At 33.7% G+C, this 22,949-nt stretch overlaps 1 protein-coding gene across 3 annotated transcripts; it reads left to right on the top strand.

Moving 5' to 3' along the window:
• The first annotated feature begins 450 nt into the window (after positions 1–450).
• LOC110114074 (kelch domain-containing protein 2) lies at positions 451–20,887 on the top strand. Of its 3 annotated transcripts, none has more exons than XM_020846831.2 (11): positions 451–1,053; positions 7,208–7,357; positions 7,865–8,032; positions 9,613–9,765; positions 10,369–10,521; positions 11,322–11,423; positions 11,600–11,770; positions 18,868–19,042; positions 19,125–19,332; positions 20,163–20,283; positions 20,509–20,887. In XM_020846831.2, the coding sequence occupies exons 1-11, from the start codon at positions 846–848 to the stop codon at positions 20,568–20,570; spliced, it is 1,671 nt and encodes a 556-aa protein (XP_020702490.1). In that variant the 5' UTR covers positions 451–845; the 3' UTR covers positions 20,571–20,887. The 3 variants fall into 3 exon arrangements, with proteins under 3 accessions (XP_020702490.1, XP_020702488.1, XP_020702489.1); XM_020846829.2 differs by having other exon boundaries at positions 453–1,053; positions 11,262–11,423; XM_020846830.2 differs by having other exon boundaries at positions 454–1,053; positions 11,262–11,423; positions 20,512–20,887.
• The last annotated feature ends 2,062 nt before the right edge of the window (positions 20,888–22,949 follow it).

Below are 22,949 nucleotides of genomic sequence, written 5' to 3'. Positions count from 1 at the left end.
ATTTAAATCTACCATCCAGAATGAATTGTATTATTGAATTTCATAACCCATAATCATAGACCTCAATTTCAAGTTTTCAACGATAGAGATGGAAATTCAAGCATATTTATTATTATTTTTTAATTACATTTGAGTTATTTAAATAAATTTTAAATTCAAGACCTTCTGATTAGTAATTTTCAATCAACGAATCGAATGAGCTATGTAATTTTTAAGATTAAATTCTTTCGATATATAATTAATTAGTGAAGATGAAAAAGTTCAATCAAAATCAAGATTTATATGAAAATCTTCTTTGAAAGTATCTCAATAATTAAAAAAATTATTATTATTTAATTCATAATAAACATATTCTAAGATTTATCAGTAATTGCTCTAAATAAAAAAAAAACATTTTTTATAGATGACGATAGATCTGGTTCCACAAAACCATTAACTCGAACCATCAAAAGCAGATCTTGCGGTTCAGTTTTGCAAATAATACGTAATCACCATTTTCTAGGACCAACAGCTCAGGCCTCAGGATGAGCATGCAAGCATTTGGGTGGTGAAATGGGTGCGATGATCTGAAACATCTACACGTTTCAGTTATCATCTGAACAATTTTTTTTTTTTAGTTTTCTCTCTGTCAATCCCTCGATTCTTTTGGCTTCATTCCTCTCAAATCTTTCACTCTCCTCGTCTAGTCTGCCAATAAATTTGAATTGCTTCCATTTTTATTAATTCTTCATTAAGTGCGCACTTCTAACTTTTGTTCCGATTTTATCAATTCTTTCTTTGTTTGGCTTCGGGCGGGTCAATTGGAGCCGGAGATCGGCGAAAGCTTCGATCTTGCGGCAGTGGGGATGAGGTGGGAGAGCGTTCAGGTGGTGGCGAGGGCAAGGGAAACGCCAGAAGGTAAGAAATCGGCGGGTAGAACCGGCGGGATTTGGGGACCCGGCAAGCGCTGGGGTCACTCCTGCAACTCCGTCAAAGGCGGCAGATACATCTATGTCTTCGGCGGCTATGGTGGCGATACTTGCCAGACTAATGATGTGCACGTCTTCGACACCGGTGAGCAGAAATCCCTTCCGAGGTTTTTTTTTAATAATTCTTAAACCCTTCTTTTGTGTTTCATTTCAATTTATAGGGTGAATGTCGGTGATTTTCTGTTGTGATTTCTGGTTGAAGTGGCTGGGGTTTTGGAACATAGAGAAAGAATATTTTTTTTTGGTGTTGTGGAGTTGCTGCTTGGAGTTTGTTGGGTCAATTAACCATTATGAAACTTTCCTTAAGGAATTGTTTTGCCATTTGTGGGTTTTGTTATTAATGTTTGTAGTTCTTATAGGCAATCAGATTCATGGTTCGAAATTGGATTGCTAAGGCACTGGTCGCTTCAAAATTAATTTGGATTCATGCGGATTGAATTCTTGATATTGTCAGATAGAGTAAGAAAGTAAAATTTCACATGTTGGATTGGTCGCTTTGTGGATTGAATACAGTGAGAAGTGTGCAAAGGCCGTTGCTTTGACGCTCGGATGCAGCGTTAAAAGGATTCCCAGATCATGGATGGATGTGGGTAAAGAAGCTAGTCTATGAAACTAAAATTATGTTAGGATCGTGGAATGTAGGTTCACTTACAGATAGGTTAATGGAATTAATTGATATTATGATTTATAGGAAGATAAATATTCTATACATTCAGGAAACTAAATGGGTGAGAGAGAAGGTTAAGAATATTGATAGTTTAGAGTTTAAACTTTGGTATTATGCTAGGAGTTATACTAGAAATTGTGTAGGTGTGATTATAGATAAGAGTTTGAAAGATAATATTGTAAAAATTGATAGAATTGAAGATAAAATTATAGCTTTGAAGATTATAGTTGATGATAAAATTATTAATATTCTAAGTGCTTATGCTCCTCAAATAGGTTTGGATATGTTCTCAAAATTAAAATTTTGAATGGCTTTAAGAATTAATGTAAAAGATACCTCTTGAATAAAGAGTTTTTATTAGGGGAGATTTAAATGGATATGTTGGTAGAGAGGTAGATGATTTTAAAAATATTTATGATGGCTGTGAGTTTGGAGCGATTAATGAAAGTGGTAAGACTATATTATATTTTGTTATTGCTAATACCTTATTTAAGAAAATGAATGAGCATCTCATCAATTATAAGAATGGATATAGTAAAACTTTGATTATTTTATTGTAAGAAAAATAGATCGTTTAGATTGCAGAGATTGTAAAGTTATTTCGAGTGAAAGTTTATGTGTCAAACATTGCTTATTAGTTTTTAGACTTTAAGATGATTAGGCAAAATATGAAAAATATAGTATATCATTTTTCTAGGATTAAATGATGGTATTTAAAGAACTCTAATAATAATGTCTTTGAGAGTAAGATTCACGATCTTAAGATTTTGTCGGTGCATGTAGAAGCTAATATTTTTTGAAAAATAGTAGCTTGTAATATTAGAATGTTGCAAAGGATGTGTGCTTGGAGTATCAAAAGGAAAAGTTTATAATAGTAAAAATAGTTGATGGTTAAATCAAAATGTGTTAGAAAAAATAAAAAATAAGAAGCTCTAGTATAAAAATTGATTTAGATGTAAATTTCTTTTGAAAATTAGGAAAGATATAAAGTTGCTCATTATATATATATATATATATGCTAGCAAAAAAAAGATAGTAGTAAGGATTTAGTTCAAGTGAAGTGCATTAAGGATGAAGATAAAAAACTATTTTTTTAAAAGAAGATATTCAACAAAAGTGAATGAGATATTTTGCTAAGTTTTTCATTAAAGATTGTGAAAATACGATTGACTTTAGGGACCTTAACATTCTAAATAAAAATATAGATTTTTGTTTTTATAGGTGTATTACTAAAGCTGAAGTTAGAGAGGCTTTAACAAAAATGAAGTGTGAGAAAACTGTTGGACCTGATGATATTCCAATAGAGGTGTGAAAATGTTTAGAAGATGAAGGAATTTCTTCACTTACTAAATTTTTTAATATTATTTTGAAAGCTAAAAAGATGTCAGATGTGTGGAGAATGAGTGTGTTGATTCTTATCTTTAAGAATAAAGGTGATGCACACGATTGTGCAAATTTTAGAGGACTTAAGTTGATGTGTCATACTTTAAAACTATGGGAGAGAGTTATGGAGCATAGGTTACGATGTGATACTAATGTTTCTCAAAATCAATTTGGATTCATGCTGGGTAGGTCTACTATGGTAGGTCTACTATTAAGAGGTTTGATAGAAAGAGTATAGAGAGACAAAGGAAGATCTTCATATGATATTTATTGATTTAGAGAAATCATATTATAAGTTCCAAGAGAAGTGGTATGGAAAGTTCTAAAAAATAAAAGGATTAATAATACTTATATTCAAGTCATTAGGGATATGTATGCTGGAGCTGTTAATTGTGTTCAAACACAAGGTGGTTTGACCAAGTATTTTACAATTCCAGTTGGATTACATCAAGGATCAGCCTTAAGCCCATATCTTTTTGTTTTAGTCATGGATGTTCTTACTAGATATTTACAAGAGTATGTTCCTTGGTGTATACTTTTTTGCTGACGATATTCTTCTTGTTGATAAGACTAAAGAGGGAGTTAAAGTTAAACTTGAATTATGGAGGTCAACCTTAGAGTCTAAAGGTTTTCTTTCGAGTAGGTCTAAAATGAATACATGGAGTGTAATTTTAATAGTAATAGATCTAGTGGGGGTTTGTGACTTTGAGTGATCATGTCATTAATAAGAGTATACGTTTTAGATATATTGGGTCTATTATTTAGAGTGATGGTGAAATAGATGGGGATATTATTAGTAGAATTCAAGTTGGATGGATTAAGTTGAGGAATGCATTGGGCTTGTTGTGTCATAGAAAAGTACCACTCAAACTTAAGGGAAAATTCTATAAGTTGGTGGTTAAACCTGCGATGCTTTATGACGCAGAATGTTGGCCATTAAAATAGAAGCGTAATATTAAGTTAAGTGTTGCAGAGATGAGGATGCTCAGGTGGATGAGTGACTTTACTCTTAGAGACATGATACGAATTGAGCATATACGTGAAAAGGTTGGAGTAGCTCTAGTAACATAAGATTAGAGAGAGTCGCTTTAGATGGTTTGGTCACAAAAAACGGCGGCCTTTTGATAACCCGGTTATGAAAGTAGATGTATTAGATTTAACCTATGTTAAGAAAGGTAGCGGTAGACCTAAAAAGACTTAGTTAGAAAATATTAGAAATGACATTTTTTTATTAGATCTAAATGAGAATTTGAATCTTAATCGGACATGATGGAGAAAAAGGAGTCATGTAACTGACCCCGTGTAGTGGGATAAATGCTTGATGTTGTTTGCTAGGAGAGTTGATGTATTAGATTTAGCCTATGTTATAAAAGATAGAGGTAAAGCTAAACAGACTTGATTAGAAAGGATGAAAAATGATCTTTTTTATTAGATTTAAATGATAATTTGACATTTAATATGACACAATGAAGAAAAAAGATTCATGTAGCTGACCCTACGTAGTAGGGTAAAGTCTTATTGTTTTTGTTGTTATTATTGTTGTTGCTTGTTGTATATGTAATTTGGAACTAGGGTATCAAATGCTTTTTTTATTAAATATGTGAGTCACTTGTGTTGGGTAATTAAAATTTCACAACTAACACAAACAAGTAAGAAAAATTGCAATGGAAAAGAAAGAACCCCGAAATTTAATATGGAAAAACTCGAAATAATAAAAAAAACCATGAAGTCTCACCACACAAAAAAATTTACTAGGAAAATTGGGAGAAATTTTGTACATATCTCTTTTTTCTCAGTTTGTCCTTGTCTCTCTTTACTCTTGAACTGCTCTCACACAAGAACTAACAAAGAGATAACTAATTAAAACCACCAAGGGACAACTCTTCATGAAAAATAAGGAAGAAAATTGCCCGACTTCCCTCGTAGAGCCACGATGCCAGGTTTGGAGTGTCACGGCGCTCCACTTTATGTCTCTAGTCTGTGTGATAGCATCATACGACGGAGTTTGGAGCATTGTGTCACTCCGCTCTCTGTTTGCCTTAAACCAAACAATAAAGTGTCGCAACGCTTGGGTATACAGCGCCGTAGCGTTGTACCCGAACCCAAGCAGGGGGGACCCCATGCAACCCCCCTGGAGAGCTCAACCAATGGAAATGAGGTCCAAGACAACAGTTAGAGGTGTAAGTGAGTCAGGCCGACTCATGAGTAAGCTCGAGCTCAGCTAGATAAATGACTCGACTCATAAGCTCGTAAGTCACCTTGTTTAAAAAATATTAACATAAAATATACTTAAAATATATTATAATTCAGGATTTTAAATATAAATTTGTTAAAAATATTAAAAAATTATATCATGATTTCTTATATTAAGTATTTCTTTATTATTTTTCTTATAATTTCTCATTCTTTTTATCATTTTGTTACAATAATTGTTTAAATCATAATCATTTTCTTTTTTTCATAATAAAAGTGCCGGCTCGTGAGCGGCTCGGACTTGTAGAATAAAGCTTGAGCTCAAGCTCGAGCTCAAGCTCAATTAATTAATCAAGCTCAAGCTCAAGCCAGGGGTGACTTGAGCTCGACTCGACTCGTTTACACCCATAGCAGTAGTACAATCCGATTGATCGACACAATGAGATTCCACACAAAACTAACAACTTGTTCCTTCAATAATGATCTCCTTGGTAGCGTGACTAAGTTCTATGGTGGTTAAAACATAACATTAATGGCCCTCCATAGCTGTCCATCGATTTCCATGGTTTGGATAAAATTGATCTCACCAGGAGAAGCATGATTAGCATTTGTGGTCAGGAGAAGCATGATTAGCATTTGTGGTCAACTTTGAGAGTGACGAAGCTTGATAGAGTTGGTTTTAAAGAGGATGTCCTTCATAGTCTTAAAAGTGAACGTGAGGGCTAAAGGGGTTAATGGATGTCTTCTTTTGACCAACAAAGAGCTTGTCATGCCACCGGAGTTGTCGGCATTGAAGGAACATGTGATTCACACGTTCTAAAATACATGTGGTAATTTGAGTCTATGTAATGCAATCCACACTACATAAACATGTAATACCAATTTATTTTTAAATACATTTCGAAGGTCTTTTGGGTGGGAGAACTATTTAGTCTTGAATTTGTTAAACATAATGGATAAATCATTATTGTTGTCTGATTTTCTAATTTGTTAGTTGCCACATAACATTCTAGGCATCAGAACAACAAGCTTAATTCAATACTGAATGCAACAATTCATCAAGTGCTTATAATTTTTGTAAACTTGAGCCCAAAATACTTTAATACCCCTTTATCGTAATTAGCATTGCATTCTGAAGTTTTTTTGGAGTAAGCAGTTCTGCAAACTTTTGCAAGATTAGATTCTGCAAATTCTCCCCACTCTTTTTTATATTTTTCTATTTTTTTTAATGCAGTATTGTAACAGTAAAATGATGTGAGTACAAAATGGGCAATTAACAACAATTTCCAGAGTATACAGGAAATATAAAATAGTAAATACATACTGCAAGCAACGAAATGATGAAACATCCAATAGTAGGGGAAAACAACAAAGGAGACTAAAAGTTCAATTGGATCACCTTGCTTGAAGCATTGTGAAAGCTAAAAATGACGATATATTTTGAAGAAATTCCATGTTTTGTTTGAATTGTCTTCTATGAATAATAACTCTGAAAGCATTTGACCTTCCGTGAGACTATATCCATTTCTTGGAATGGGATATTCTGGAGAAGGAAACCCATCATATAATGTCACAGATCCAACACTTTTGAAGATTATTAGTAGAAATTCTATGATTATTTTCCCCCTAACTTACGACCTCATCTTGGAGGAAAAGCTCATACCATTAAAGGATTCTGCTTCTCAATTTGGCTTGTGTATTCTGCTTTAAAGCTACTGGAATTTCCCTTCCTTTTGCTTATGGTTCTGTTTTAATCTCCACTATTTTTCTTATATATTTTTATCTTTATGCGACAATAATTTTTTGTAGTTTTAATTATGTGCCACAGTTTTAACCTTGAGTGCTTGTTTTTTGTTCAATTTAATATTTTTTTTCTTAAATTCATTTGTATGTCAACAATATTCTGGATTTAGATTTAACATATTTCTTTTCTGACCTCTAAGTTTGTTCTCCAGGTTAGTTGTGCATAAAATTTCTTGCATTTTATCTTTTGCAGTTAAGCAGACATGGAGCAAACCAATGATGAAGGGTGATCCACCCTCTCCCAGGGACAGCCATAGTTGTACTACTGTTGGAAAAAAGCTGTTTGTGTTTGGTGGTACAGATGGAACTAATCCGCTCAATGATTTGCACATTTTGGATACTTGTATGTATATTTTCCTGAGGATATCAACTACACTTTACTATTTTTAGCTAGTAACCTCAAAGTATGTATTATTTCTTATTGACTGATCAGATGGTTGGGAAACAATTTCATGAATGTTAATCTAAGTTTTCCATGAAATATTCATCTAAATTTCGCTGCCATCCTTTATTCCCCATAGTATTATCTTTTACTTCGTAGATTAAAGGGCTTTTACTGTTTACTATTATTATTTGTTGACTGATCTGATTTTTGGGAAACAACTTCATGAAAGTGTTCATCTAAATTTCCACGCCATTTTTTATCCTAAGTCTTATAGTTGTTGCAAATTAGAGAACTTTTACTTTGTTGTTTGTTTTCTATACAAATTATAACTCGGTAGAACTAATGAAAGAGGAACTGATCAGATATGATTAAATTTCATTACTTTGTTTGCTGCAAATTATATTTGATCATTTTTTATAAACTTTTTTGTATACTATTGGCTTATCTTTGAAACCATTTCTACAGCCACCAATACATGGATGTCACCAATCTTGCATCAAAGGGGACCTGATGCACGTGAGGGGCACAGTGCTGCACTTGTAGACAAGAAACTTTTTGTTTTTGGAGGTTGTGGGAAATCCGGCAACAGTCATGAAGAAGTATATTATAATGATCTTTACATATTGGACACAGGCAAATTTTTCAACCTTTACTGACTTTTTCCTAGATTCCTGCAGGACTTTATTTTGTTCTTATAATTATGCTTTGGCTTATAGGTGATCGTGGATTGGAGCTGCCACAAGGCAGATCTTTGTTTGTGAACTCATCTTAAAAATAAGCTAAACAAATGATTATTTTCTTAACATATATGAGTGATAAGTCCTGGGAAAGAAATTAATGTGAAGAGCACTGAAAGCAAAATGGTAGACCGAAGGTAATTGACAACGATATATGCAAAATATTCATGCAAGCTTAAGTTAACATCTCGTGGAACACTTGGAGTGGATAGTGATGAGTTTATAAACTGCTAAGCTTATTATTGGAGATACTAAGATCTAGAGCTAGAAGCAAGGTAACCCCCCCTAGTAATTACATGATTGTTGGCTTTGAAAAGAATCATTAAGTTACAGCTATTGAGACTTGCTAATGTTCAACGAAAATTGAATTTCATAACAAGATTTGCTACGGTTTTGTTTAATTCTGGGGTTTGAGACATTCTAAATGCACAAACCCTCTAATTCATTAAGATATTCTGATTAGGATAACAATCTTAGTTAAGGTGGTCTCTTATAAACTTCTGTCACATGAGGCATATATATATATATTGATATCTCATCACATTACTTTATGCTTAGGGAATCAAAATGTTGATGGATAGTAAACAGTATTAAGATCTCATGATTTATCATCTAGGATTTTATGGGGTGAACACTAGTACAATGAATCAAGGAACTTTTTATTTCAGTATAGCTACAAGTCGAACCTTTTGCTATGACCATCGGATTTAGGTTTGGGGACCTTATCTATAATTATTTGCTCCAAGACAAATTTCATGTGAACTTTGGATTTGATTTAGCTGTTATTGTCGAGGACATTATTAGGAATAGTGAGTTTCTTCATCTCAGGTGGTCTCTCAAGGATTGTGGGTGACAATGGGCATTCATGGGGACTCTTTGGTTAGATTAGGGAGATCAATGATGCCTTGGCATATTTAGTGGTTTATTTGAAGTCTGTTAATGCCTCGATGCGCTTTTCGTTGTATAGGAAAACTCATGGGTCCTCTAGTACAATTTTTTATGCCTCGCCCATCATGGTGGCTTGTTGCTTTGTCACATTCTTGGGAGAGAGAAAACAGGTTACTTATCTATTAAGCTTTCCTGCTATTATCATTGATGATTGAGGTTAATGGATCAAGTGATCATATTCAAATTTTATGTACGTTCCCAAATTCTTCATCTTAATATTGTTTACTACTTGAACATTTTCTTCATAATCCCTCAAGTACAAGTTTTGATGTAATGGGCTTCCTTCAGATCACATGCATATAACAGTTTGGAGTATCAGATCTAATACTCAACGCATCACATGATATTTGAGGAAAAAAGGGTCATCATGGAAGAATGAACTTGCAATTCTTGCTCATTATTTGAAAATTCTAAGATTTCTGGGATGTTAAATAACCAGTGAAATCTGTTTGACAATGGCTTCACTAAATGTACCCACTGAGAAGATGATTAATATAAATATTTCTTTCTTATTTTGTTGTTTTACAGAAACATTAGTTTGGGAATGTGCCATAACATCCGGTATTCCACCTGTCCCTCGTGATAGTCATACATGCTCATCATGGAAGAATAAACTTATTGTACTTGGCGGTGAAGATGCATCTGATTGTTATCTTTCTGATGTTCATATGCTGGATGCAGGTACCAATTCTGCATTTGATGACCAAATTATTACTATTTCACCAATATGTAGCTTTACATTAAATTTTTTAATGAAATTAGTTGATCTTATTGTTTGGAGATATTTAAAGATGATTGTCCGTTCAATTTGAGACGATTTTTTTACCTCATCTTAAAGCAGATTTCTAATATAAAAATTAAAATTTTTGTATTAAAAACTGCTTTAAAAAGCAGTAAGAAAGCCATCCAAAACAAAGCCTCAGTTTCATGAAATTATTTCATCTTATCAGTTGGAGATATCCAGACATTATGGTGCTCTGTTCAAGCTGATTATGTGTGGTATATTTTGTGCAAGAAAACATGTCTTGATAAATATTTTTTCATAAACTCATTATTAGATATTATTGGTCCATATTGAATTGGAGAAAATAAAACCTTCCTTAATGACATCCTATTGTGTAAAAATGTTATTTTCTTGTTATAACAAGTTTAGGCTTGTCTGGGAATTATGTATTTCTTTGCATTTCTCCATAAAACTGCATACAATGCTACAATTCTTTGTTGTTTAGTTTTGTTTGGATTACTTGTTATATTAGTTGATGGATCTGATGTTTATGTAAACAGATACCCTTACATGGAGGCAAATAACTACTTCGGGTCAGATGCTCGCTCCTCGTGCAGGGCACACAACTGTTGCACTTGGAAGTAATTTATTTGTATTTGGTGGTTTCACGGATGCTAGGAACTTGTATGATGACCTCCATGTGTTAAATGTTGGTAAGTAGTTCTTCTTCTAGCAATTTTATCATTTGCTAGAAGACTTCGTATCATTTTACTGTTTGGCTCGTAAGTTTCTTATGAAAAATGAGTCTTGACCATGGGATGTTCCTTCACCCTTAGTTATTTTAAAAATTGTTACAGTATAAACTTAACCATGCAAGATCTGGTTGTAAGCCATTTCAGCTGGCCTCCTCACGCCAACAGGGGCAAAAAGAGAGATGTCTGGGAGGTTGGAGAGGGAGTAGTAGTAGTCATATTGTAGAGAGAGAGAGAGGGAGTAGTAGTAGTCATATTGTAGAGAGAGAGAGAGGGAGTAGTAGTAGTATTCATATTGAAGGCAAATCCGATTTTCTAAGCAATACCATCCAAGCCTAACTAAGGCTTCGTTTGGGACTGCTTTCGTACTGCTTTTTAAAACGGCGTTTTAGTACAAAAATTTAAAATTCAAGAAATTTTTGTACTAAAAAGCTGTTTTAGAAAGCAAGAAGGAAGCCGTCCCAAACGAAGCCTAAATCAATACTTTATATTTTTTTGAGTTTACAGAGAGTGGACCAAGTTTGATATCTCAAACTTGTGCAAGTTTTAACCAGATAGTGGATGGATAATGGATGGGCCAAGCACTATATTAGAAAAGTCACTTTGCCAGTATTTCTTAGGAAATTTAGAAACGTCTATGTGGAACTTTTTGTTTCTGCTTATAGAATTTTTATTCTAATATCGCTTGAGTTGTTAAGCAGAAACTGGTAAATGGAATAGAGTGACAAACATCAACAGAGGGCCCTCTGCACGTTTTTCAGGTGCTGGGGACTGCTTAGATGAGCAGAGGGGCATTCTTGTCTTCCTAGGAGGATGCAATAAATCACTTGAGGCCCTTGATGATATGTATTATTTATATACAGGTTTTTATTTGACGTTGCTTTGTCTTTCAGAATCCTGATTATCATTGTTGGGTATTGTTGCGTCCTGGAATATTCGCGGCCTATATATTTCTCTACCGCCGCGAATATTCCAGGACGCAACAGGTATTATAATCAATTTGACTGACCTTGTTCTTACCTATGGCGGGTTATGCTAGATATGATAGCGAATAATTGGCCATCGCAACCAAAGCAAGATTTATTGCATGGAAAAGAGTTGAAAATAAATTGCACAGATGGTAAAGTGGAGAAATCTAGTGGCACGACTTTAACTTCAGAGACATCTGGTGTGTCCCAACCCTTACATTTACATGAACATGGCGAAGCAGGTGTGTATTTTTCTTTAATGTTATGTGTAATGGTTTCTGAGGCTAAGTCATTGATTTACAAGGAAACACAAAAACATGTCTTCCTTTTTTATTAAGGAATTCTTTCTTTTGTGAGGCCATATTAACCATGGAAGGTTCTGACATGCATCATGAGTCAACTCATCAATTATTAGTCCAAAACATGCATTATCTCAACTTTGGTCAAACTTGGTTGAGGCCCAGTCAAGATACAAAAAAATTGGTCAGTTGGGATAAGAACAAGTTGAATCCTAATAGCATAGACGCACTTAGTGAAATGGATTAATATGGGTTCAATGTAAAACTACCTGGACCAAGGAACCTGACCCAAACCCCTGTGAACTCAGCCAAAACTAATTGGACAGAATTTCGTCCATGATTTTGATGATGCATGAAGTTTACTAGGCTTGGGAATGTACTGTTTTGGTTTGAACCACCTCTTGAGCCTAAAAGATTGCTGACCTTCCTCATATATCATACCATATTTGTCTCACATATCCTAAATGCAAGCATCTCGTCCCTTGGCTCCTTCATAAGTTCATGTGAAGGGGTGAGGAAAATTGAAAAGGGAGAAGGCAAAGGCAGGGCTATTGAAATCTTGTCATGACACTTGAGGTATAAAGGAGTTATCCTTAACTTCAGGCCTTCCTCTAAGGTCGGCGGTACTCCAATGCTCTCCTTTCTGGTATGGCAGAGATGCTCCTCGCCTAGGTGGTTCATACACCACCTATGTCTGCCTTCTTTAGCATTTAGACCCAAAACATAGGCTTGTTCTTCATACACCATCATGTTCGCCTTTTTTGGCTTAACCAAAATATTGTTGACTTCAATTCTTACTATCTCTTTTGTGGGGTTGATGTAGGATCACTTACAAATTTTTTCGTGGAACACAAACTAGGATAAAAAGTTGCCTCATGCTATAGGGGCTATGTGGAAGAATTGTTGTATTGTCCTGGACTCAAGGACACTAACATTTTACCACGGACAAACAACTTAAAGAGGAATTGAAAAAATGAACTAAAATAATATAAAAATAACAATACTTTGCCATTATTAGGAAAAAATGCTTTGTTGCTATCGAACTGTACAAAGACAATTTGTGTCAGTTAGGGTTGAATTTGAACCTATCGACACTTCTCCCCATTTATAAAGAATAAAAAAATGCTATGGTTTTTTTATTATTGTCCGGTCAATGGGTTGCTAAATGTGGACGACCAATTCAAACAATGCCCTCAAGTCTAAACAAATGTCCCTTAGGACAACCTTGTTGACATTAGGTTATAACCAATTGAATAGATATATATTCTCAAATGAGGTCCATGTCAATGTCCTATGAGTTTATGAGTTGAAGAGTCATTGGACGAGCCTCTTCAGATCTTTACAAAATTAAGATATGGATCTTGAAAACAAGCCTTTGAAGCATCTCAAAGCTAAATAGGGCCTTTTTTGCCTATTACATTGACCAATCTCCATCATGATAACCTAGCATAAATAAAAGTAATTAGTCTATGTGGCCATTGACCCCTATTATCATCGATCAGTAGCGAGTCTAGCTAGATCTCTAATATTTAATTCCGCATTGACTGTGGGATTTAATAAACTCTATCTAAGATTTATAAATATAGGGTCAAAGGATTATAATTTAATTGAATTTTGATTTTTAAAATTTATAATTTAGTGGGGTTATTAACCTTGTAAAAAATTTTGTGATGTCCATATTCTATAATAAAGTGCATTAAAGATGAAGATCAAAAAGTGCTTTTATTAGAAGAGGATTTTCAATATAGGTGGATGAAATATTTTGATAAGCTTTTCAGTAAAAATTGTGATAATACGATTGACTTTAGTGACCTTAACACCCTAAATGAAAATAGAGATTTTATTTTTATCATGTTAGTAAAATCAAAGTTAGAGAGACTTTAAAGTAAAATGAATTGTGAAGAAGTAGTTGAACTTGATGATATTCTAATAGAGGTGTGGAAATGCTTAGGAGATAAAGGAATTTCTTAACTTGCTAATTTTATTAATATTATTTTAAAAACTAAAAATATGCTAGATGAGTGGAGGAGTACATTGGTTACTATTTTTAAGAATAAATATGATACATAAGTGTGTGGGAATTGTAGAAGAATTAAGTTAATGTTTCATACATTTAAAACTATGGTAGAGAGTAAGTGAGCATAGATTATGACGTGATACTAATATTTCTGTCAATCAATTTGGATTCATAGTGGGTAGGTCTATTATAGAAGCTATACATTTATTGAGAGTTTTGATGGAGAAGTATAGAGAGAACAAGGAGGATCTACATATGATATTTATTGATTTAGAAAAAGCATATGATAAAGTTCCAAAAGTATTGCTTATATTCAAGTCATTAATGATATGTATGCAAGAGCTGTTACTTCTATTAAAACACAAGGTGATTTGATCAAATATTTTTCTATTTCAATTGGATTATAATATTATATCAACCATAAGCTTTAAGCCTATATCTTTTTTCTTTAGTCATGCATGTTCTTACGAGACATTAGCAAAAGGATGTATATAGTGTATGCTTTTTGCTGATGATATTCTTTTTGCTAATAAGATTAGAGAGGAAGTTGAAGGAAAACTTGAATTATGGAGGTCAACTTTAGAGTATAAAAGTTTTCATTTGAGTAGATCTAAAACTGATACAAGTGTAATTTTTGTAATAATAGATCTAGGGGGGATTGTGACTTTGGGGGTTCTGGTCATCGATTAAAAACGCATTCGAGGCGGACGCCTCGAGGCGCGCCTCGAATCGAGGTGGAGGTCGGGCGAACTGAGGCTTAAGCCTCGAACGTCCGGGCAAGGCTTACGCCTTTTTCCATGGAGGCGTACACCTCAATACGTGAGGCGCCGAGGCATATCGAGGCAGCGCCTCGAAAGGGAGAAAGTTACCTTCATAGCCAGCGAGCTAACGAGCTCCCGTTGTTTCTTCTTATCAAAATGTCGTAACTTATGATCCGACAGGAAGGGAAAGTCGTCGAAGGAGCGCAGTCGAACAGCCATAAAGGAGCCAAAGAAGCGACGGTGTAATCTCTACACCTATGAAACAACGAAGCAGAACAAGGACGAAAAGAGAAGATGAAAGGCAAACCCTAGACGCAGCTAAGTTATTATTGATTAACTTAATTAATGCTCGGTACCGAGCGGTACATGCTCGGCACTGTTAATTACTTTATTTTTATCATTTTTTAGGCTTACGCCTCTATCCGCCTCGAGGCTTACGCCTCGCCTCGCTTAGTCAAAACGCCTCGATTTCCGATTTCGCCTTTTAAAACGTTGGTTCTGGTCATTAAAAAGGGTACATGTTTTAGATACCCTGGGTCTATTGTTTAAAGTGATGGTGAAATAGATTGGGATATTATTAGTAGACTTCAAGTTGGATGATTGAAGTGGAGGAATGCATCAGACTTGTTGTGTGATAGAAAAGTACCTATCGAACTTAAGAGAAAATTCTATAAGAAGGTCGTGTGACCTGCAATGCTTCATTACGTAGAATGGTCATAAAAAGAGAAGCATAAATTAAGTGTAGTGTTGCATAGATGAGAATACTCAGGTGGATGAGTGGCTTTACTCCTAGAGACAGAATGCAAAACATCTATATATGTGAAAAGGTTGGAGTAGCTCCAATGGTAGATAAGATTAGAGAGAGTCACCTTAGATGGTTTGGTCATATAAAACATTGGTCTTTCGATGACATGGTTATGAGAGTAGATGTATTAGATCTGACCTATGTTAAGAAAGGTAGATGTAAACCTAAAAAAACTTGGTTAAAAAGTATTAGAAATAATTTTTTTATTAGATTTAAATGAGAATTTCACTCTTAATAGGACACTAGAGAAAAAGGATTCGTGTAGCCGACCCCATATAGTAGGATAAAGATTTGATGTTGTTGTTGCATGTTCTATAGGAGTTTGCCTATTGTGAGACTTTTTTTTTTTGCACTTTCACCTTGTTCCTTTAGTCTAAAGCTAGTCCTGTAGCTTGAAGCTCAAAAGGGTTTATGATTTGGTTTTAGAGTAGATGATGAAATGTACTGACATTGCATGTTTTCTTTTTTAGTATAGTGGGGAGGCTCCTCATATTATTTTCTAATCGAGAAAATAATCAAAATGATTCTTTAACTCTGTCTGAGGGATCAAAATGGTCCCCAACTCTTTTGAGGGATCAATTTGGTCCCTCAACTTTTTAAAATGGAGACATTTTTTATCCTAACATCAAATGTTGGAGTTAATGATGTTAAATGTAAGGGTATTTTGGTCATTTTTTAATTAAACATTTATTAAAAAAAAAAATTCAAGTAATTATAATTTTCTAAAAAGTTTCATCAAACATTTCTTTAATAAAAAAATTAATAATAATTTTAGTCATATTTTATTTTATAACTATTAGAAAGATTATAATTATTAAAAAATGAAATCACTTGTGAGAGGGAGGAGAGAGAGAGAGAGAGTTGGAAAATCAGCTTGTTGATATGGAAGTCAATTAATATATGTGATGACGATTAAAGGTGGACCAAAGAGGGCAAAATAGGCTAATTGGGCTACTAGGCTAGGTGTAAGGTATTGGTAGGTTTGTTTAATGCTCATATTCATGCATCCACATACACATAACACAATGTACATTACATAGCTTCAATATAAGGCCCAAAAACAAAAGAGATGGCCCTACTACATAAGACTAAAATTGCAATTGATTTATGAGAACCGACAACATGAGCCCATACAATAAAAGTGCTAAAGAAATAAAGAAAAATACAACCAAGCATGCCTTGGGTACATGAAATTTAAATGACGATGACTAAGATGCCTTGATTTCTTGGATGCTCCTAGTTAATTAGGAAATGAAAGTCAGATTTCCAAGTTGTCTCAAGTTGTTCAATGTATGATGGAGACTTGTTCATACAAGAAAAATTATGATAAGACTGAATGTATTCAAGTGTTTTTATCTTGATTTACATGCTAATCAGTCAACTACCAAGACCATAAACATGGTAGTGAAAAGTCTTGAGCCCTTATCCCGAATTGGGGTAGGAAGATTGACTGTTACAATTAAAATCCTTTAACCCACAAAGTACAAATTGTGGTGTTCGCCATTGATTCTTTGCTACCCAAAAACATGGTAAAATAAAGATATAATGTGGCTCCCTTGGTGATGAACTTCAAGAGGCATGATTGTTAAAGGTCATATTGTCGCCAATCTATTGCATGGCCGATCACATGATGAGCTAAAGAAGTGCAAATTGTGAACACTTTTGATGCCATGATATTGAGAAGAAAAGAATTGGATGTAAAATAAGAACATAAAAGATATAGGGGATGAGAATATTGAGAAGATTTGATGAATGAACACTTAACAGCATAGGAGACGAGATATAGAGAGGGAAAAAAGAGTCAAACTGCTAAGAGTGAGAGAGAGTGTCAATCATCAAAGAGGATGCTTGCGGAAAACGATTGTTTTATTCCATAATTAATTTTCCCCAATTATAGCCTATGGTATACTATTTATAATAGTAATAATTTTCTTTAGCAATCATAATTTAATCAATATGATATAAATGATTAGTTTACCTCTTTTAAATAATTAAATGATGATAGCATAACTATAACACATCAAATCTTATAGACTAAGCTGGCAAGCAAAGGGTTAGTTTGGGGTGGTTGTAGTTTCTTATAAAGTTGATTGTAAAGCTATTGTGCGGAAAATAATTTCCTTGAAAGCTATTGTGTTTTATGAATTTATTTTTTAAAAACTTGGATTATATCTTTCTTCTAGCTAGTATATATTATAGATCTTTCCCACCACCGAATTTTTTGGAAGTAGCAAGAAAACAATAACCAAATGTGTTATAACAGTTTGAAAAAAAAAAATAGTGAAAAAGCTGCCCCAAGCAAACCCGAAAACTTAATTGAAAGAAACTTATCACAGTTTATGCTGTGTTGTATGCTCAAAATTTAGCTGCACCTTAAATGCCTTGAATTTTAAAATTATCTTTCGTATGCTACTTTGAGCTAAACTTGTTGTAAACTATCATAAGAATTCTTCTAAAATAAATTTATTTATTTAGTCCTATCTGTAAGCCCAAATAATTTGGTCTAAAAATCAACAGATATTTTAGCCAGTTAGAGCATTTCATGAGTTTTTTGTAACTCAACTTACTGCATTTATCCAATATTGACTCCTCATGTTACCGCTCATATCCAACTACATATAACCTCAATTTCATAGATGTGAGTTGGCGGAGGGCTGATTCCATAAACAAGCTGCTACTGTAAAAGTCTGTCCTCCATCTCATGGACCGTAGATGCCAAGGGTCAAAAATATTCTGATGAAGCATTTGCATAACAGGATAGTTAACCACCTTGTAAGTATTATGTCAATATTCCAACATAATACCGATGATGTCCACTCTTAAATATTTCTTGGTCATCTCTGGGACCTTTTCCCTTGAACTCGAGCTGTTTAATATGGCTGACTTAGTTTAGTCCTGATTATTGAGACTAATACCTTCTTAAGAACTTGATTCGTGTGTTTCATAGCCAAACTAAGATGATGTTTTGTAAGAGTACTGTTTCCCCTTTTTTTCCTTGTTTTTAAACTATTTCAGTAGATCCGTCATGTTCATGTGAATTAAGATTATTCCTACAGTTAAGTAGATAACAGACTATTAAGTTTGGGCTGCTGTAGCTTTTTGTTAAAATAGAGGTAAGAGTTATAACAAGAATCAACTTTTTTGAAATTTGTCATGGGTATTATAATTTTTTTCCTTAAAATAGTGGGACAATAATTTTCTAAAAGCCACCACATTCTAGCAAATTTAGTTGTAAAAGGTGGTTTTTCATCACATAAAATTTTGAAAGATAATAAGAAAATAATAGCCAAATAAGAATGTGGCGGTACTCTGAAAAGCAAAGCAGCCCCAAATAGACCCTATGTGTCTCAAATAATTTTTTTACTCTCTTGAATTAGAAGTATACTCTGATTTATATTTATATATGTAACCAAGTTAATTGTACATAATCTTAGTAATTGGTGGTGTAACAATGCAGGGACCAAAACAAGTGGCTCCTATTCTGATGAGGAAATAGTATTTGAAGCTAAAGTTACAGGCGCACATCAACATGGATATGCGATTGAGACAACTATAAATGGAAAGTTACTTCGTGGCATGCTTTTCTCCTACACCTCGCGCTCTGGTGAAGATAGTCTTGCGTGCATGAACAAGTAAGGAGCTTCTCATTATGCCAGATTCTTCGAGTTTATGACTGACATTTTTTTATCTTCCATTTTATCTCATTGGTAACAGGAGGATGAGAGGAGAGGCTGATAGTAAATTGAACTCGAGTCTGCAAATATGTACTACTGCTACAGACATACCTCAGGAAATAAAGAAAGATCCAAAAGATATTGAAGGTGCAATCAGGAAAGAAGCGCCAGTTCAACCGTTTCATGAAAATCCTGATTCTAAATTGGCTGACCGGACCACAGAAGATGGAACTAAACCAGAAAATATGGTTAGTTTTTATAATTCTGTTCTATTTTCACATCTTTCATTTTCATGTCCCTTACTTGTTAGAAAAGTTTTGTACAAGATGAATTTAAATGATTTGAATCTATACATAGAAGAATAGATGCACCAATAATGCTGGTAGATTTTATTAATGTAGAAGACATTTGAATGAAAACAGGAATAGCTTGTCCCTTTCAGGTACATATATATTAGAATCTTGGGACTCCATCTACATCAGAGAAACGTGAAGAAAATGAATGAAATGCAAGCGATTTATAGGTTGATTATGAATCAACAGCCATTTATTTGAGATTTTCATTTCTTTTCACTCAAGTTCCTAGTATCCATCGAGCCTAAGCTTAAGAAAATGGAAAAGAACTGCAGATTGGAATAATACAGAACAAAATAATTTAGAGTACTAACTTTTACTATGTTCAAGCTCTTATTTGTATTTCTTTGCATCTTTTTCCCTTTTTTTTTTTTTTTGAAGATTCTTCCTATATTGAAAATAACATAAAGAAAAGTATATTTAACGCAACTCACCTTGGTTGGGCGGGAGTTTTGACTACTAACCAAGAGGTCTTGAGATTAAGACTCGTTTGGGACTGCTTTTTTACTGCTTCATAAAACAGCTTTTTAGTATAAAAATTTCAATTTTTGTACTAAAAAGTTGCTTTAAGAAGCAGTAAAAAAGCCGTTCCAAACGCCTAAGTCGTATGTATGTGATGTGTATGTGAGTTTATCTTAATTAAGTCTAAATGTTCCAAAAACAAGTATAATTATTGCAAAACGAAGCATTAGTGTATAACTACTTATGCTATTTTGTATGCCCAGGGAAAATCAGAGGCAGAATCTATCAAAAGTGAAGCCTCCGGTGCCTCATGTAAATTGAATGTGGAAAAGCTATGCCAAACTTCTGCAGCAAATGAAGCGGTAACATCCCATTCAGCCCAAGGTATAAGATCTTACTCATTAAATTTACTGATGCTTTGGTTGGACTGTTGCAGTCAGAAAGAGCAATATCAGACTGGAATTTTGTAGGAGGTGGAACATTCCATGAAAACTTACTTGAAAAAAGAATGAAATTTAAACGAAATGTTATAAGGGCTCATTTGGTTACTCCATTTCTTACTCCAGTCATATCATTCTCATCTTCATTCATTTTTTTTTTCTGCTGTAGCAGGTATAGTAGATGGTTCTGTTAATGGACAATCGAACATGGCAGCAGAAAAGAACATATAAACATTTACAGCATCTATGGAAACAACAATAGTAAAGGCTGTTTCTTAGGAAAATGGTTCACATTTAGATAGCCTTTACAAGTTGATAATAGCTCAGGCGATGACGCAAATCATCTAAATCTTCTGTTGAAAATATCAGTCGTGAAATGAAAGATGGAAGAATAAGATGAGGAGAGCATGTAAACATATTGGGCTAACAACAGTGAACGTTCTGATGAAAATGATCTATGTTTGAGGTAATATTCATCATTTAGCACAAGAGTTGCATAAAAATTCTTTGGCATATATCTCCACTAAGAGTGCTTTGGCTGTTTTTTTTTTTCTTGGGCCTTTTAATAATATGTTCAGCTCTCAGAAATTCATTTAAATTTTAATAAACTAATGTTTCATTTGAGCTAAGTTTGATTCGGTTTGAAATCAGCTTGATATACTTATAAATTATGATGAATTATTCTGTGCGGATGTCGAACGCCGTCCAAAGCCCAATGAAAATGTGTCATGTCATTCCCTACTCGGTACCGCGGCTCGGTATTACTCGGTACCAAGCTCGGTACTGGATGATGTGGTTGCACCTGATTCGCCTCTAGAAGGTATGCTATGTCAGGTGTCCGCACAGAATAATCTCTCATAAATTACATACTTGGAGCTGTAAAAACAATTTATTATTTGTGGATAGCTTGCCTTAGGCTCTCTCTCTCTCTCTCTCTTAGAATTTTATATTTAATTGGTTCATTAAGTAAATTAGATTGATTGAATATTTATTTTGATTTTTTTTTTAATGAGTCAAAGGTGAATACAATCTTGTTCAATTTGAGTTTGAATTTGATTGATAGATGAATATAAATTAGCTTGTGTTTATATTTAATTTGAAATATTTGTGAACACAAGCTAACAAATGAATATTGACTAAAGTTTGATCCATTTATAATTCAAACATAAAAACGTATATGTATATTTATTTATTTATATATTTATATTAAATGAAAAAATTGAAATATCTTTAGACAATTTTTTTAAAATTATTGAGTTTAGATTGATTTGCTTGAACTCTACTTGATAATACCCTTGTATGCGGCTTTCTAGTGATGAAAAATAATTGGATATTAGACATGTGATACTAAGAGACAAAGATCTAACTAAGCTGAGATTAAGGCTTTGTTTGGGACGGCTTTTTTACTGTAAGAAGTAGTAAGAAAGTCGTCCGAAATGAAGCCTAAATTATATAAGATATCCCAATCTGTTCAGACTCAGACTTGCACAAAACATCATGATCAAGTCCACCCAGCTGCAGATAAATCGGAAGCAAAAAAGTAATAAATATTCACCAAAATCATCATAAAATACGCTGTAATTTTTTGTAAAAGTGATTATAAAGTTACCATTGAAAAAGATACAATTTTTAAAGTTACTGTAAAAAATAGTTTTTTAGCACACAAATTTTTTGACAGCAATAAATAAATAATGATCAAATAGAAATTAAAAGAGAGCATATCTATTAAACTAGTCATGATCAACCACTCTTTTTTGTTCTAATACTCCAGCATAAAACTAGCATTAGATCGTGTGGGCTCCGAAAATTCGCGCCCCTATGGGCTCTCAATGGCCCTTCTCTTTTTAGGGTCGTCAAGAAGAGTTTTAACGAGTGAGTTCCGAGGAACATTTTTAGAAGACATTGGGTTTTAGATAAGACATTATCCAGATATTTCACCCTCATTTTGCAAGGACTTTATGATATGAGTTCATGTTTCCTATAAGCACAAGCCACTATAATTAATTACCCCTCCCGATAGCGAGAGAGAACTTTCAATTAAGACTGATCGACAAATAGATACATGATATTCACAGATACATAATATCTAATGTATAGTAGCAACAAGATTTGGTATTTAAAATTTTAATATTTAAAATTAAAAATTCATCACCTTGTACTTAAAGTAGGTGTTAGGGGGAATTATGATAGACTCGGTCAAGATCCCATAGTTATGTCGTCCCGGGTCATCATGATCCCTAGTTTACTTAGTCAGATCTCCTACAACGGTTCATAGGAGTTCATACGTACCAGCTCTTAGTTCTTGCTTGTGGGTTTATTAGATGAACATCACAAGTTACTTTAATTTCATTATTTATGAGTGAATTATCACTTGCATTGAAAGTTTGCTCGCCGTTATCTTATGTTCATTCATTGATGCTAGATTTTCATTATCACACACATTGTATTTTAATTTTAAACATTAGGCCATATTCCCTATGGTCCAACTTGTATGTTCAGTTCCCTACTAATTGTTAAAATCAATTCTCATGTCAATCAAAATTTCAACAACCTCTCGATGTCTCCCCTATTTAGAAAAAATTTAAGAAGTCTTAGCCTGCCCACCACTTA

This window comes from Dendrobium catenatum, unplaced genomic scaffold (genome assembly GCF_001605985.2).
Source record: "Dendrobium catenatum unplaced genomic scaffold, ASM160598v2 fragScaff_scaffold_1408, whole genome shotgun sequence".
NCBI classification, from domain to species: Eukaryota; Viridiplantae; Streptophyta; class Magnoliopsida; order Asparagales; family Orchidaceae; genus Dendrobium; species Dendrobium catenatum.
The sequence above is the reverse complement of the archived record's forward strand: the minus strand, read 5'-3'. Positions and strand labels throughout refer to the sequence as shown.